This window comes from Abramis brama, assembly GCF_963993115.1.
Source record: "Abramis brama genome assembly, chromosome: 2".
Classification (NCBI taxonomy): Eukaryota; Metazoa; Chordata; class Actinopteri; order Cypriniformes; family Leuciscidae; genus Abramis; species Abramis brama.
The window spans coordinates 55,155,407-55,173,006 of NC_139964.1; the positions used below are offsets into that span (position 1 = coordinate 55,155,407).

Here is a 17,600-nt window from a genome sequence, read left to right on the forward strand (position 1 = left end):
AACCACAAGTACAAGCAATAGTAATTGCGTTTCTTGCCTTGGCAACCTATTAAATCATCTTTTACAGTAAGGTTGTTAAACTAAACTGTGCAAAGGATTAGTTTACCACTGAAGATTAGGCCTAAGATTAAGTTAACTCATACACGTGTAGAGGTTTACGTATATTGAACTGAGGGTGAGTGGAGAAATTGTTTGTGCCTGACATTTATAAAAAACAATTACTTTTATTTGTAGATGGTTGGCTGAGAATGAAGAGTGACAAAGACAAATGAGTGTGTGTAAGCGGCTAGCAGGGTATAAGAACATGTCAAACAGAGTCAGAGGAGCTGAACGATAGATGTGGATGAGAAAGAGATGGTAGGAGAAGAGAGAAAGGGCGAGACAGAGAATGAGCTTTGTCTCTGCCAAACAACTGCCCATGCTTGAGTGCTCATTTGGATGACCAGAGGATACACACAAAAGAAAGCTGCTCCTTCAAGCTCAAAAGGCTGCTGCTGTAAAAGCAGTCACTAGGATGATGACTTCACCAACAAGCACACTCCCCACTAAAGCCTCTATACTTTTGACATTTCTGAGACTTATTTAGAGAGGCAACTAAGTTTGCAAGCCAGATTCTAATGCATACCAATTTACTAGATATGTCCAACATATCCATTTTAATGCTCAGGACTTTTAGTCTTGGTTGTCTGATGCCACTAAATGACGCACAGCAAAATTACAGTTGACAAACATTATTGCACACAAAACTTTTCACCTCATCTTTTAGGTTTTAAAAACTTTCAAATTTTATTATAAAATTCATAAAATACTGAAACTTTGACTTGGTCTGAATAAGCTTTAAATCCAACAGCATGGATTTAAAATCTGAACTGCCCACAATCAATTGTCTTCTAGCCTGGCTAAGTTGATCCGGACCAAATTGACATGCAGGAACATTTACCTAACAATAATCAGGACTCCAATTCATAAACACGAGCCCTTTACAATACTAACCAACCCTGACTGAGAAGAAGCTATTGTTGTAAAGAAGCTTCAGGCATTCTTCAGTGTTAGAGCTCACACTTAAGTAATGGTATAATCCTCAGCAGAGAGCAACAAGAAGTTTTAAAACACACTCTGTACTGTCTGTTATTGTAATGATTCATTCGGTGCATTAAAGTTGTTTCATAGGTATTCTGCCACACCTCTGAATCAACTGTGGTTGAGGAAGTTGTGAAACCAGCCCTGAAGCGATATAATATGATGACAGAATTAAAGCAGGTCTTTCTTTCTGGCTTCTTTGTTCATTTCTTCACCCTCAAGCGAGGCATTTCACAGCTACCTGAGCGCCTCAATGAACAATGAGAACCGCTCGCAATGACTCAACATGGCTGACCTTGCACATAGGTGTGTGTGCATATTTGTGTGTACAAAGAGAGACAGAGAGGAAGCAAATTTCATTCTCAGACTGGGTCGACATCCCCAGTGACTGATTAGATCGTGATTCGGCTATGACTGCACTTTCTCTATACTGAGTTAACAAACATGGACAGTTTTTGATCTTGACTTGACATGTTAAAGTTCAGACCTGGTTGAGAGTATTAAGAGCCATAAAGATGGGAATGTTAAGTGGATTGGGGAATAGCAAAGCCTCCATGCTCCCTTCCCTTTTCTAATGTTTCTCAACTTTCCCAAAATGTGGGTCAGTGAGAAGGTCTCGTCAGAGGTAGATTGAGTTCTCCGGCATGCTGTGTGCTGGTGGCCATGCGACCGAATCCAGCTTGGGTCAATTCCAGATCTTTTCCCTATTTTCTCCAGTCTGTCACTTGAAATCATAACATATGAACATCCATCATAAAAATATTAATGATTTTGAATAAAATTTGTATTGTTTTTGAAAGAGGTTATGCTCAACAAAGCTGCATTTGAAGAAAAATACAGTAAAATCAGTAATATTGTGAACTGTTACTACAATTTAAAACAACTTTTCTATTTTGATTTATTTTAAAATGCGATGCAAGTACACTGTTGGTGGACAAACTAAACAAGAGATAATGTGAAAAGTGTGTTTTAAGAGTTTACTTTCTAAAAGTCCACAGGGCTAAAAGTGCCCATGATGGCAAATCTTCAGTTTGAGATAGGCCTGCTGCGATAGTCAGTGTTACAGGTGAGGTGCTACACGGTGTTCAGCCGCACACTGATTACATCACCTGACCACCGCGACGGCACCACCACCCACCATTGTTTAGAATTTTTTATAGTAATAAAAATAATTTATTTCAGTTAGAGAACAGACTACAATTAAAAACTGAACGCATCTGCTCAATTCAACATGAGACCAACGAGAGTCGCAGCACAGATCAGCAGCAGGAGTCATATTTCATTTATAAGAATGGTATATGCAGTGCTTATTAATTTTGTTAATAAAAGTAGTTCTGTTTAATATAAGCGAGTTTGTCATCGTACTGTTTTGTTGTTGTGTTTTTCGTTAAGAATAATAATGAACCCACCATTCAAGCAAATGCCATCCCCGAATTGCCACTAATTAATGCTGATGCCACTAAAATGCGCACGGATGCACGTGCATTCATAAGCGATTTAAAAGCGAGGTGGAAAACAGGGAAAAACTACAACGTCCCTCCAACCCCCACCCACCCCCTCGGTGATACCGGTATTGCCAGTGTTGTCACACGTCGATTAACCAGTGGGAAAATTTCCACACCGTCACATCCCTAGTTTGAGAAATTGCAAATTGCAAGCATATGAAGAGCTGGCAATTGCACCAAATAAGAAAGCCAGAGAAAGATTACTGAGGTTGTCAAATAAAGGATTATGAAATGTTAAACCCTGTTTATCCCTAGTCCTTATTTTCAGAAAGAGACAAGTTGCCTTCAAAAAACTGTCAATATCATAATTTTTTTTAAGGATGCGTAATAAGCCTCAGCCATCAGCTCCTGTAAGCGCACTTGACGTTCGCAGAACTGCTGTGAATATCATCAAAGCGAAGCCTAACTCTGAGCAATTCTCTGACCTTCAGAGAGTGACTCTACAAGGCTTTCACATTTGTAGTGGAGGTGGTGGAAGCAGAGGGATAAGTTAGGGCAGCTTAGGACTTGTATTCCCCTGGTCTGCACTTTAAAAAGCCATCCATTTCTCTTTGAACTGGCTTGGTTAATTCTGTTTGCCAGGCTCCTGCATTCCTCAACCTTCTTAGGCCTCCTGCTCACATGCTTACATAAACTTTCTCAGCGATTTTTCTCTCCACCTCCCGTTTCACTCTTTTTCTTTCCCGAGACTCCAGAGAAATATTTGAGATTCCAGTGTCAGAACCAAGAGTATTATAAGGGAACCCTCAGCTAAGCTCCCATCACCACCCCCCTTTCCCGACTTTAATCATATCATGCTCTCGGTTCCCAGAGTTTCTTCAGGGGCTTTGAAAGGGCTCTACCCCACTTCACTTTAGGGATGCAAGGGCGGCACAAGCCTTGAGGAATACTTGTGTACTACAAATGAACTCAATATTACTTCATTAACCATGAATATTATCAGGGCTCAACAGCTGTATGTCTTTCTGTTTACCCGACTAGGCCACTACTATTTCTACTTGTCCTGCCAATATTTTCCTTGACCTAAGCACAACATTTATTTTCATTTTTGAACTTATTTTTTAGACTACATATAATAATAAAAATAATAAAATGTGTAACAAATATGATAACTCATAAAAATAAAATTATTTTTAGTTGACTTTTGTGGAATCATAGAATTCACATAGTTGTCCTCCCAAAATGTTCACTGGCTACAACAAATTAATTATAGTTTCTTTTTTGAAATTAGGCTATATGTTTTGTTTTACCTAGCAGACAAATTAATAACCAAATCAAAGAAAACCAAATATTTAAGTTTACAAGGCATTAAAATGCATTTAGGCCAGCCTTAATGTTATATGAACTTTATCACTTTGAAAAAAATCTATGCAAGTGTGGGAAAAGATGCATTCCAGACCAAAATTCTCTTGGACACAAACACAATTCTAGTTTAGAAAAAGGGACTGCCACTGCCAAGGTTATCAGCCTCTAATAGCGGATTGAGGAAGCAATTAAAGAACGAGTGCTTGATGACTTTAACAAACACTGTGGCACACAATAGCCATCTTATCTGCAGGGCATCCTGGACAAGTGATTACGGGCTTGTGAAGCCTCTTGAGTCAACCCACTTTTTCCGTGTTACGCATCATTGCGTTTTCACTATATCTCCCTGGCTAACAAAGCAACGACCAACCTAACTTGCACTAAAAAACAGCTTGTAACATCTGGCTGGAGGGAAAAATCATACTTAGGAGGAGCAGAATGATTTGACCAGCTTAATATAGTGCCCTGTCTCGCTCTACCTATCACACTAATCTCATCTTAAAACCAGAGAGCGTGTGGAAATCACAACATTTGCAAAACAACAACAGGTAAGTTATTGCAAGCTCCAGAAAATAGAAAGATTCAAAACCGGAACATGAAAAGGGAGCATAAAAAGGGAAATTTGTCAATGAACGAATGAGAGTTTCTTTTTTTTCTGCCTCCTTTAGCCTATTAATTCTAGCTGAGAGCTTCTTTTGACAGTTGCCCAGACAGATCCTATTGTCCAGAAGACCTCGTGTTTTTGCAGAGGCATGGCAGTGAGCGCGGCCTGTTTGTTTAAATATCATGTTTGTACTTTAAGCATGCTCTTTCCCCCCTGAATTGACTCCAATCTCTGAGCCCTTCCTGATAACGAGCGTCTGTCCTCCGTTATAACAACATTTTTTCGAAGCATGAAATAGCTGCCCAGTGACATAGTCGGCACTGGCATTATCACTAGGCCGGCACATTAGCGTCCCAGTTCATGCCGGAGAGCTTTTCTCTCCTCTTTTGGGAAGGCTGATAAGACTATGAAGTGAGAGTATGTTTCATACAGGGTGCTGTCTTGACATTTTGAAAGCCTCACTTCTTTTTTTCCTCTCACTTTTCTATTTATATACTTGTGCTCCTTGGAGTGTTTCTGTGTGGTGAGGATCAAAGGCGTTTAAAATATTGAAGGGAGGAGTCTGGTGAGGCAGTAAAACAGGGAATAGAAAAGTCATTTGGTTCAAACCCCAGATGTTTGACTCTTAACTAGGCTCCTAATTACACCTTTACATATCATTACGAACGTGAATTTATACATAACTGTTATGTAGGGGCAAAGCTGCGCAACTGACATTCTAAAACAAACACAGACACTGTAATATCGGTTTGCATGCATAAGAGTGTTCAAATCAAATGAACCAGTCTAAATGAAGATATGTGTTACTTTAGGTGTTTCGCAGTGAGTTTACAAGGACAGTCTTATGACTACAAATCTGAAAATGTGCAAAGCCGACATGAAAAAAGACAATGTACATCACCATTACTGCTGTTTTTAAAGTTTAACACCACAAGTAGGGTTGCATGATTAGCTAATCGATATAAAATCGCAACAGTGATAGTGCTTACTGCGATTATCATATTGCAAAAACTGTGGTTTAATTAAAAAAATATATGAGTACTGTGTTTCAGAGCGAAGCATGGCACTGTGTTCTTTTAAATACAAACAGCTTATGATCTGGTGTTTCAGAGCGACTCGGTTCTCAGTAAATGCTGAGAACCTATAAATGCCCACAAACTCATTTCTGCATGTGCTCTGAGTTTTGGTTGATTATAATATGCATTTGGAAACACAACATGCGCCAACCATTTTCCAAAACTTGTAATGAGACGTGCTTAAAAAATGGTTGTTGTCAGCAATATAAAAGCTTTAAGGGCTCCCTGCCTGTGGTTTCCGCCAAAACAAAAGCTTGATTGTTTAACGTTTAAAAAATAATTGTATTGTAAAATAAGTTACTATTACTATTATTATTATTATTATTATTATTATTATTATTATATTTGCCTTAAATATCAAACAAATGAATTCCATCAAGCCAGAGTAACGCTTTGAACATTATTTGACATTTATTGTCAATATAGTTATTATAGTTATTGTCCATTTGTTCAAAATGCAAACAAAACAAATTCATCTAAATGGAGGTAGTGGTTTTCAAAAACAGGTTTTGAGCAAAAACACTGTAGTGTTGCTAAACACTCCATGATGCAATGATTTGTTGAGCTTTGTAGCAAGCTGTTAGATTATCTGTTGAGCGCAGCAGCTCAACAGTGAAATAAAAAGCATTCATCTTCATTTCTCATCTCTGACCTCTGAGTGGAAAAGCCGTGGGTGTGACATTCATAGTCCCAGGATGTGCAAATGCCAGTTAACTTTGACGCACAGTCAGATACAGTTTGGTAGCAGATGCATCACACAGTTTGTCTCGCGTCGGTGGTTAGCGTCTCTGGTTTCACACTCTGCATCCACCAGCGCCGTGTTTACATCTGCTGTCACTCGCCTTCGATTCTCATTATAAAAATCTGTGACGTCACAGGGAAACAGTGAGTGCAACAACATCACCCACCGTATTGGGAATTGGTATAGCTGAGAGCTGGACCGTGGGCATATTGAATTTGAGTATGAAATATTGGGCTTATCGTCAAACCATCAATCCTGTAGCACAGAAGTCACCATTCAAAAACCATTCAATTGCTGGTTTGTTCTTGGCATAGGCGATCTTCTTTCGCTCAACTGACTTTTATTTAGGGAACATTGAAATAACAAGAGTTAACATCAGAACGGGTTCTCAAAAATGGGACCTGATAGTTGGAGACGGCAGTCGACTTTAACAAGGGAAAGTGTGCTTTTCATTTAGCACCCTACAATCAACTCCTGATCCTGCATTCCAGAAACTGGTTGCCCCAGCAACACGGCTCAAGCAGAGACTACATGGAGTCAGTCAGTCATATACCCTCAGAAAAAAGTGGAAAAGTAGTAGTCACACTCCTGAGAGATGAGAAAAGACGATGATATGGCAAGATGGACATAGAAAAAACAGTAGTCACACAACAGGCTCAATATTTTGACACTTATTGGGAAATGTGCAAGAGCGAAAGAGAAAGCCAGAGTAAAATGTGCCAGGTATGCAAAGAGAATCATGATAGGAGAGAAAACTCACTCATGACCCCTTTCTTTTAGATGACCCCCTTCCCCTTCTCTCTGCCTGGGCCAACTGATAGGTAGCCAAACATGAGAACACAAAGCCACCAGCACATTCCTCTGTTATCTGGCATCAGAAAGAATCAGCCAACCTTTCTCCCCACAGGAAGGGCATATAGGGGATACGGCACAAAGAGTAACACATGCACATTCTCATACTAGTGCTTTGTACATCAAACTAATTCACAAGTGCCATTTCACTAGTCGGAGAAACAACAGCCAATACCTGCTGCAAAGCAAGCGGGAAGACCTTTTAATAGAGGTTGGGAACCAATAACTATTTTGAAAATTCTAGAACCAAACTATACTGATAGTCTTTTATGTACTACTTTTCAGTAGTGCCATGAAACCGCTACTGAATCTATTATACGTGACCAGTAAGGTACAAGTCACAGAACAATGAATTATGATCCAGTTCTTTTGAAATAATCAAAAACAGACAGCATGACCGGTGTAGTCTGATTAAGAATCAATGAATGTTACCATTACTTTTTTAGAAAATCAAAAATATATGGCTTAGCCACTGCAGTACGATTCCCGACAAATGATGACACTTAACACTTATGAGCTGGTAGAAGTGCATTACTTTTCTCCAAATATTTATTTTTCAAAAGTGCTAAAAGAAACATTAATTGAACAGGGAATAGGGAGTCCTTTTTTGTGTCGGCCAGTATAGTGGATTGAGCATTTTAAAAATGCTGCATTGGCTACTACAAAAATTAATTTTGAAACAAACTAAAAAGATGGCGGGGTTGTGAGTCTTCAAATGGAATTCTTGCCACAGCATTTGGACTAAAATAAGTGAAAGATGTTAACAGATATGTTAATAAAATCAAGGACCAAGTACATAAATTAAAACACATTTAGAGCCAGAGTTTGAAGCTTTTGGCCTTGCCTAGTGAGTAATCAATCTTTGACATATCTTAACCAGAAGTTGTAAATGTTGTTTCTTACGAACGTATTGTTAAATCATTAGTCAGTCTACATTTTCTGATCATCAATCACATGAGCAACAGCAATGGGGCAAAAAACAGATATTTTTGAGCAGTGAGTCAGGGGGATTAGACATGGATGCATGCTCAGCATTATGGGCCACTCTCTGACCTAATGGTGTCTGGCTCAAGCAGGTATGTCTGTATCCAGATGACTGAGTAGCTGCGTCCCAATTCACAAACGTATGCACTATTCTATGCCATTTTAAACAGTGTGAGTAGTCTGTTCACAGTGAAAATTTCAACAAGAAGTTCACTTCAAATACCTGAATGATGCACTTTTTTAACCGAAACAAACAAACGAGTACAGTACGTCATTTAGAACACAACTAGTTAGTGACCATGGCATCAGTGTGTAGTGAGCTTTTCATCAAACATACAACTTTTTTTTCACATAGTTGACAAATTGTGATCTTTGTTGGCTTTAGCAAAAAAGTATAGGCTATCAAATTGTTTTAATGATTAAAAGTACATCATTCGGGTACTTCTGAAAATTTAAATTTGTAACACTGAAACAAATTACATACACTTAGAGGGAAGTATTGGTATCAAGATAAGTACAGAGTCATTTCATTTTTCTTAAATTGAATGATCTGAAATGTGCGACTACTTGTGTCTCAGAATGTTGGCGACCCCCTACATTTCACAAGAGGTGTAAACTGCTTTATCACACCATCAGAGCTGAATCAGAGCTGAAAATAAAGCAGAAATGTACTATTCGCAGGACACAAGTGAGAAAACTGCCTGGTACACATGGTTCAATAAAATGATATAGGGGATTAAAATGAAAAGTTAAACCTAACTGAGCATACAATGTCATTGGCCTCAGAATTAGGGTTACAGCTCCTAAAAATCCAAGCTCCTTTGCACCAGCTTTAATGAGTTGCTTCTTAAAATATTTTTTTCAACTGATCCCATTAAAGATAGTAAAGCAAGACTTCTCACTTCAAGATAAAACCTATTTTTAAACTAGATTTTTATGATGTTCTGAGCTAGGATGTTTTGGTAGGTAGCCTACTGGCCAGGTCCCGATGATATTATTCTCACCTCCTTCAATGCAAATCTATTAGAGGTTGTTTTTACCAGTTAATTCGTTTTTAATCCTAATTTTAATGCATTTTTTAAACTATTTTTATTGAATAATCAAGTGTTCTACACTAAAGTGAAAGGATGCCAATACAACTGCAAGTACAATCTGCATATCCATCACATTGATAAGTTCATTATAAATTAAAAATATATATACTCATCTGACAACTGATATGAAAATATGAACACACTGCTTATCCAACCATTATTGACAGAACTTTGACTACATGCTGTCTATCAAGGACCGTAGGCGTGTCCCTAGAGAAAGCTCTGCATCAACAACTAGGGCTGTCACGTTAGAAAATCGATTGCACAATCGATCGGACCAACCAACGCAATTTTTTGAAAACGAAAATAGGGAATCGATTTTAACAGTCTTTTCTCCGAGCGCGTCCAGCTCGTCACGATACGCCCGCAGCGAACACACGTCACACAGCAACTGCAGGCTTTGACAAACACGCATAAAAGCAAATAATAGCCTACTTCTGCATAATGTGTCTCTTTTTACAACAAAACTGTGAATTCTGCCGGTATGCAGACAGGCTCATGCATACAGATACAGATTCGGGCTACGGTCTACAATCGCCTACGTAGGCGAAATTTGCTTGACATCTCTAATCGTAAACACAGCCATGTTGAAGACTGCAATAATGTTTTTAATTTATGTTATGGCAGTCCACTCTGCTTATTGTATTTCGAGAATGTTGCACTCCTGTTTGTCATTGTGCACGAAACTTCATGCCAATAAATCATCAGGAATATTTGCTGACTTGTGCGCGTCTCAAGCGCCCTCTTTACGTTCGTCCTAATGCCTGTTAGTTGTCCGTGGATTTGCCCATATTTGACGTTTAAAATGGAAACGTCTTTAGACATGGAAAATCGATTTTCAATGAACACTTATGTCTCAAAAATCGAACAGGATTTTTTCACAAAAGTGACAGCTCTATCAACAACCTTCTATTTCTAAGACTTTGTTCTTAGCATTTCATTTTATAAATATCGAAGTCAAATATCCTTGACCCATGAGTTTGCTCTCCAATTTTATTCATTCCCATTTACCACAGGGGGTTTATTAAATGAAGGCACTGGATTCTTTGCGAAGCTCTGGTGACTTCAATCAATTTAGCAGCATACCTCAATGACTCGTGCATCGGTGCTTGTGTGTGTGTGTGTCATCTTGGCCGCAGTAATAGCCTGGTTAGAACACTGAGGTCTCACCAGGGCCCAATGTAGCCCTCTGCTCTTGACATGTTTGTGAGAATCACATATGTAAACACTGCAGGAGGTTCTGCAGACAGTAGAACCTCCTGCTGCTACAGATCTAGCTTTGTTATTGGTTAAAAAAGATAGACCAATCTCTAGTAACCATTCTGTTTTAAAGCAAACTAATCGGGTTGTAAATCAGTTTCATTGTGTCAGTACTAGTTTAATTCATACTATGTTTCTCAGAACTGAGGTTTTTTAAGAGGAGCTTTCGCTCCACTCAGACAAAACAAAAATACATTTATGGGAAGACAGGATATAAATGATGGAAGCCTCAAATTCCTACGAGGCGAAACTACTGGAGTCAAACATGCAGGGCTGAGGCGAACAAAATTGGGGGTAGAAATGAACGACAAAACATTTCATTTGCACATTCCTCGCCCCCTGTGAGGTCTACAGAAGTAGAGATTAAAATGGGTAAACAACACAAACACATGGAAAATATAGTCCAGAGCACCAAATCTGGCCCAGATGTGACTCAGTCTTTCTTTTGGTGTTCATTCTCATAAAACATGACTAAAGGTGCACCCATAGCCTCCAGCGACGGTGACCCCATGTTCTCAAAATATCCATTTAGTGCAAAACAACAAAAGACTCTTTATTACTACTCTCCGGCCTAAGTTTAAAGATTGATTCCTTGCTTGAAACATGATATTCATCCCACATGTAGTGACCTCAAATCTGAACACCTCCTACCCATCCCTCTTCTAATCTTTCCATTCCCATGAGAGCTGCTATTACCTCAGGCATACTTGCTTTGCTACCAGTCCTGGCTATGATCCTTAACAATGGTACTCTGAAAAAGACAATTGCATGGCTGCCATAGCATCAATTTGAGGGTCAGAGAGTGGGGGAGAAGGTCAGAGACTCCTGCTGACCCGCATCTCTAGTTAGGTGTGGTGCTAAGTGTACTCTCAATTGACAATATTCACTAGCACGAAACATTATGGTAATTATTAGATTAGAACTTTGATATGGAGATTATTCTGTACCCAAGAAACTCAACAAGAATGATTTTTTTTTTCTGCTAGAAAGGAAAGAGGCCTACAAGATCAGTGAATGTCAAACTTTCATGTAAAAGCGACAGTTCTGTTAATTGGCACAAAACTCTCACACACTGGCCCCGGACCAGCAAGTCATCCTTATCGCCGAGCCCTGCAAGTGTTTTTAAGTTCAGAAGTGTTGACTGTGGTGGTGACAAACTCATTACAGGTTCTTCCTAGACTTTTTTTTCTGATTCACCCCTCAAGACACCATTTATGTTCTCTACCCAAATCAATTTGGAAAAACCTTCAAATAAGCTTCCATCCATTGGAACTGCAGCAAAACCCAATCTCCATAAGACTGGGCAGGCACAATGGGCAACAGATGGTCTTGTTGTGGGGGGAGGGGGGAACCTATGCCAGCACATCCTGTCATGCTAAATTTACCACCCAAGAAAGCAAGATTTCTCAAAAGACTTTAAAAGAGATACTGGTAATTTACTTTCTTAAGGCCCTTTCACACAGAGCACAACGCGTTAAAGCGAATCACCGAACGATGCTTTCACAACAAATATGCAAAACGACTGATCAGCTTCTGCTAATTCACGCCTGCACGATAGGTGGCGCTGACCGAGAATGCATTTTTCCACATGCATGTCTCTTGCATTTATTTATTGCAATTATTATTTTTTTATTAATTTAGCACTACACCATTAACACAAATTATGCTTACGAGACCTTACAAGAATTGACCAAATACATCATACAATACAATCACAAGTAACAGGTGCATTAGAGCTATAATTAACATCAAGCAACATATCACAATTTCATTTTCCATCTAGACCGAATAAGCGCTCTCCGACTCTCCGACACGCGCACCCAAAAAAAAACCCACGGCTAACACACAAGTTCTTCAGATATCATAAAATGAAATTTAATGGAAATGGAAATGAATTGAAATGAAATGATATTCTGTATAAAGAAATATTTAGTAAACATGTGAGAATAAATTAATATTTCTCCAAATGTGCACAATTTTCAACTAATATCACTAATGGAAGCTTAAAAGTGAAGCCATGTGAACTCAAATAAACAGGAAATAACAAGAAATCAACATCCATTCTCTTCTCTCTTCCGGAATACTTTTCTTCTGTGTTTACATTGATTTTCAAATAAGTGCCACCAATCTCATCCTTTTGTGCAAGAGCAGTGGCTCCAGGTACATGATCTGAAGCTCAAATCTAATTGGAAGGCCCATTTTAATGCAGGGCAATGAAGAAAAAGAAAAAAGACACACTGGAAGAAAGTTTTTTTCGCTTTGTCGTGCCGCGATTGATCGCGTCCAGTGTGAATAGGTCCATAGGTATCTATTGTTTCCATTCAAGAGAGTCATAGCATAATACATTTGCGTCGCTTATTCGCACTCAGCATGAAAGGCCCTTTAGGCAGATATGTTTGACAGAAATACCTTGATATAAATTACAACTATTAATATGTTTTCACCTTGACTAAATACATTTATTTCTAATTCCACATTTTGATTGGATGCATACACAAAACATCATGATGTTTCACTGGTCTATTTGTACATTAATCATTTAGCTCAGCATACAAATCCATTAGGCTAATCAAAGAAAAAAACACTCGTCTTGAGTCTTGTAAGTTTTGTGTATTTTAGGCCTTCATTTTTACTGGGTGGCCATTAGTTGCTCAGTGTCAAAGACCGTTGGAATTCCAGACTGCTTATTTTAAGCTTTTGGCACAGGTGCTTTGAGTGGTCAGAGCAGCTGAGAGAGGTATTAATACATTCTTTGTATAAAGATAATGAGGCCAGATGTTGACTTTTGCCCACGGAAATGTGTTTGCTTCAAAAAGCACCATTCTCTAACACTCATCGGCTCACATTAATACACGTTAAGTATCCTATGGCCTACATAACAAAATAATCTATAAATGAGAAATAGCCGGTGCTTGATTTGCTTATTTAAAAAGAAAAATAGACAGAGAGAAAGAATCAAGTAAAAAAAAAATAATGTGTGCACGGAAGTAGGGGGCGGGGAGGGAGAGCAATCCTCTTAATACCACGGCAACTAGTGTGGAATGTCTACAGCAGGTCCAAGAGACAGCTGCTCCATCTGTTCCTGCCATCAATTCTCTCTCCTCCGGTGGAAAAATGAAAAGAGTCAGGATGCTCTTCATCAGCTCTCTCAAAGACATCCAACTGTTACCACCAACCTGTGCAAGTATCCAACTGATGCCACTCAAAATAATATGAATCCCTCCTTCTATACACCCCTAAAAAACCTTTAATACAGCAAGTCCTTTCACATTTGCACCGTTCATATCACCGGCTACTTTAATGCATAGGAGATTTGTTTCTTGAATAATTCATGACCTGACAAAACATCCCCCGCTACCCCACCCCACCCCAGTCATGAATGGAGAAAAGGGAAAGGAAGATAACTTACCAGTTTCTTCGTCAATGGTAAAGATCCCCAGACCCGACCCATCCCGAATGGAGTAACGGATTTCTCCGTCTCTTTCTTTATCCTCGTCCTGAGCTGTGATTTTCATCACTGATGTTCCAATGGGCACATCCTCTTTGATAAATCCCTTATCCACAAATGATGGGAACAATGGCCTGTACAGATTCTCATTCACATCCACAACCTCCACCTCAATGTGACAACTTGAGGACAAAGATATCGGCTTGCCTTTGTCCTTCGCCCTTGCTGTGAGACTGTACACTTGCTTTTTCTCATAATCCAGATTCTGTACGATTCGTACGGCACCACTCAATTTGTCTACTTCAAACTTTCCGTCCCCATTGTCAATGAGGCTGTATCGAACCTGGCTAGACGGCCCAACATCAGGGTCGTGAGCCTCCAACCACATTATAACAGTACCGATGGGTAGATCCTCACGTACTCTCACCTGATAGTTTGGGGGAATAAATTTTGGAGGGTTGTCATTTACATCCTCCAATGTGATTTTAAGCAATACAGTAGAGACAAGTTGAGGTTCATCAGCGGCCTGGTCACGAGCTGCTATCTTGAGTACAAAACTGGGTTGCACCTCACGGTCTAGAGGCTTTTTCACCGTAATGATCCCGGTTTCCGTATCAATAGCAAATTGATCTGTGTCTGCCAATATAGAGTATCTGACCACGCCATTATCCCCAAGATCTTTATCTTTTGCTTCAACTTGAATGATCTCTGTGCCGACCGCAGTGCTCTCGCTGATATCCATGGAGTAGGTGTCCTGTAAAAACTGTGGGCTGTTGTCATTAGCATCCAGGATCTTTACATCCAGCAGACGTGAAGATGACTTCTGGGGAATCCCAAGGTCATACACGGTAATATTCAACGTATAGTGATCAGTTGTTTCTCTATCAAGAGAAGCATATACTTTGAGCCATCCACTGTCCATGTCAATGATGAAACGACTCTCAGTGTCACCCCCAGAGATAACGTAAACCAGCTTCCCATTAAAACCGCTGTCAGAATCCGAGGCACTAAGATGGACAATTCTGGCCCCAACAGGCAAGTCTTCTTTGACCTCAATCACACTGGGAAAAGTCTCAGCAAACTGGGGCACAAGGCGGTTCACAGAGTGAAAGTCCTGGAAGTTGTCTTCGGGTTCAATTTGGCTGTGGATCTTGCTTCCTTGCAGGAGCTTTTCTGCCAGCATGCTGGCAACTCCAGTATCAACACATTTCACTTGGACCGGTTTACGTGCCGTAACAACCGTAATGTTCAAAAACATGGGCTGAGTTTCATGTTCTCCATCACTGGCTATGATCTGCAAGCTGTGATAAGACACTTTTGCTGCCTCGCCCTCATTCAAAGGTTGCTTCAAAGACAGTACGCCAGAGTTTGGATTAATATCAAAATAATTCAAGTCATTCCCAGCTTTTATTCTGTACCTCACCAACTGCAACTCATCAGCATCAATAGCAGACACTGTTGTGATCTGCTCACCAACACCATGGTCTCTCGGCACAGTTATGTCACAATCCACACTCTCAAAAAGTGGCTTGTTGTCATTTAAGTTGTTAAGCGTGACTGTTACCTGGGTTTCCACCTCACGTCGAAAAGGGGAACCCCAGTCTGATGCCCGCACTTTCAAAGTATAAATCCTCGGCATCAGTTCATAATCCAAAATCTCTGAACTACTGATGACACCAGAGAAGTAGTCAATGACAAATGGCTGGGGATTCACATTGGCAATGCTGTAAGTGACATATCCATTCTCCCCAGTGTCTAAATCAGTGGCTTTCACTGTTAGCACACTAGTACCTATGGGCATATTTTCATCAACACTTGCTTTGTAAGACGTCTGTTTGAATTCTGGGGCATTGTTGTTCACGTCGATCACATCAATAATGACTTTTGTGACTGCCTTTTTCTCGCTGGTCACAACTTCGAATTCATACTTTTTCAAGGAGTCTGCATGAAGGGGCCCAGCTGTTGTGATCAAGCCTGAATCTGCATTAATGGTAAAATGATTTTTATCCAATTTGTGTCTAAATGCATACTTAAGTTGAGGATACTTTGGCACAGCTGTTACCATTACAACAGGTGTGTGCAGTGGTGCAAATTCACTCACATTGACTCTGTAAATAGCTTGATTGAATTTAGGAGGCCCTACTTTGAAGTGGGGAGACATGACATGGATGACCTTTGCAGATGAAAACTGGGGTGGACTTCCTTTGTCTTTGGCTTGCAGTGTTAGGTTGTATCCAAAGGGCTGACTATCCCAGTCAACCTGCTTAACTGCTTTGATTTTATATTCCTTACTGCCTGGACTTGTCCTCATGGCTTTAAACTGCTGAAGAGGGTCGCCTGCAACCACACTGAGAGATGCAATCTCACCGTTAGCACCTTGGTCATTGTCTTCAACAGTCACAACAGCATAAGTAGGATCCTTGTCGGTGTCTGAGGGTGCTAGGGTTACAGCAGTGATGACCGGTGCATGCTCGTTGGCCTGCTCCACTTGTACCATTAACTTAGCCATGCTGCTAAATCCACTGCTACCATACAGCTTCATGCCTCTGTCCACTGCTAAAATCTCTAATTCATACTGCTTTGTCTCAGAGTAGTCCAGCTTTCCTGTTAGCGTAACTACGCCACTCGTGGGATGGACTGAAAACATGTCTGTCCATTCTCTGAAACTGTAGTAGTACTCTCCGTTTGTACCGATATCTGCATCTGTCGCCATCACCTTGGCTACGCTTGAGCGAACAGCTGTGTTTTCGGGTAAAGATATGCTATAAGCAGTCGGGGAGAACAGTGGCCGAAGGTCATTTGTGTCTAGTACCTGAATCCTGACTTGGGTTCGAGCCTCAGCATTTGAATTCTTTTCCATGGCTTTGACTGTGAGAATATAGTGGTCTCTAACCTCCCGGTTAAGAATGGCACTGCTACCTCCTTTGGTCCTTATTCGCAAAAAACTAAAGTCTCCCAATTGATAGTCCTCAGCTTTGAACAGGTTCTCGTTGTCTCCTGACACGATTTTGTACCGTATTTCCCAGGTAGGGTCTGTGATGTAGATTCCCATTTTGACAGGATTTTCCACATAGGTCTTAGCAGCAGAGTTCTCATAAATGGTAGCATTGTAAACAGACTGGGTAAACAGAGGAACGGGCGCAGTGTCGAGGCTTTGGTTCCCAGTGCAGCCGCACAGGAGCAGCAGAACCACCAGCAGTAAAGTCACGTGATTCTGCATGTTTGCAGCGCACTCCTCACTGAAACTGTGGAGAATAAAGAGAAAAAGTTAAGAGATAATACAGTTTCACTTTTAATCGATTTAGTACATTTCGGGCACGTTCACATGGTTTGGTCTTTCATCTAAAGATTTCAAATCTAAAGCAGCAGATATAGTTTACACACAGCACATAAGAAACTGACAGACAACTTTTAGCTGTTTAAGGCACATCACTTAAAACAAATATGATTAGAGCATCAGCATTCTTAGAGACAGGCACTGACTATTTGTCTAACTTCACCATAGACACCATGACAGCAGATAGGCCAAATGATGAATTGTTGTGAGCATGGAAGTGTCTTTTGTGTATAACGTCACATTCCACTACTTTCTGAATAAATTACACATTATTCTCACTGCCTCCTACCATATATCTTCTTCAGCTAAGAAC

General features: G+C 40.0%; 1 protein-coding gene across 14 annotated transcripts in view; it reads right to left on the reverse strand.

Moving 5' to 3' along the window:
• The window catches only part of fat1a (FAT atypical cadherin 1a), a 93,563-nt gene that overhangs the window by 72,957 nt on the left and 3,006 nt on the right, over positions 1 to 17,600 (reverse strand). For all 14 annotated transcript variants that reach the window (XR_014605039.1, XR_014605040.1, XR_014605041.1 and 11 more), the window contains exon 2: positions 13,912 to 17,195. Coding sequence is in view for 9 of the 14 variants with exons in the window: in XM_084106738.1 (XP_083962864.1) it covers positions 13,912 to 17,170 (3,259 nt within the window). In the remaining 5 variants the exon portion in view is untranslated. The remainder of the gene's footprint in view (positions 1 to 13,911; positions 17,196 to 17,600) is intronic.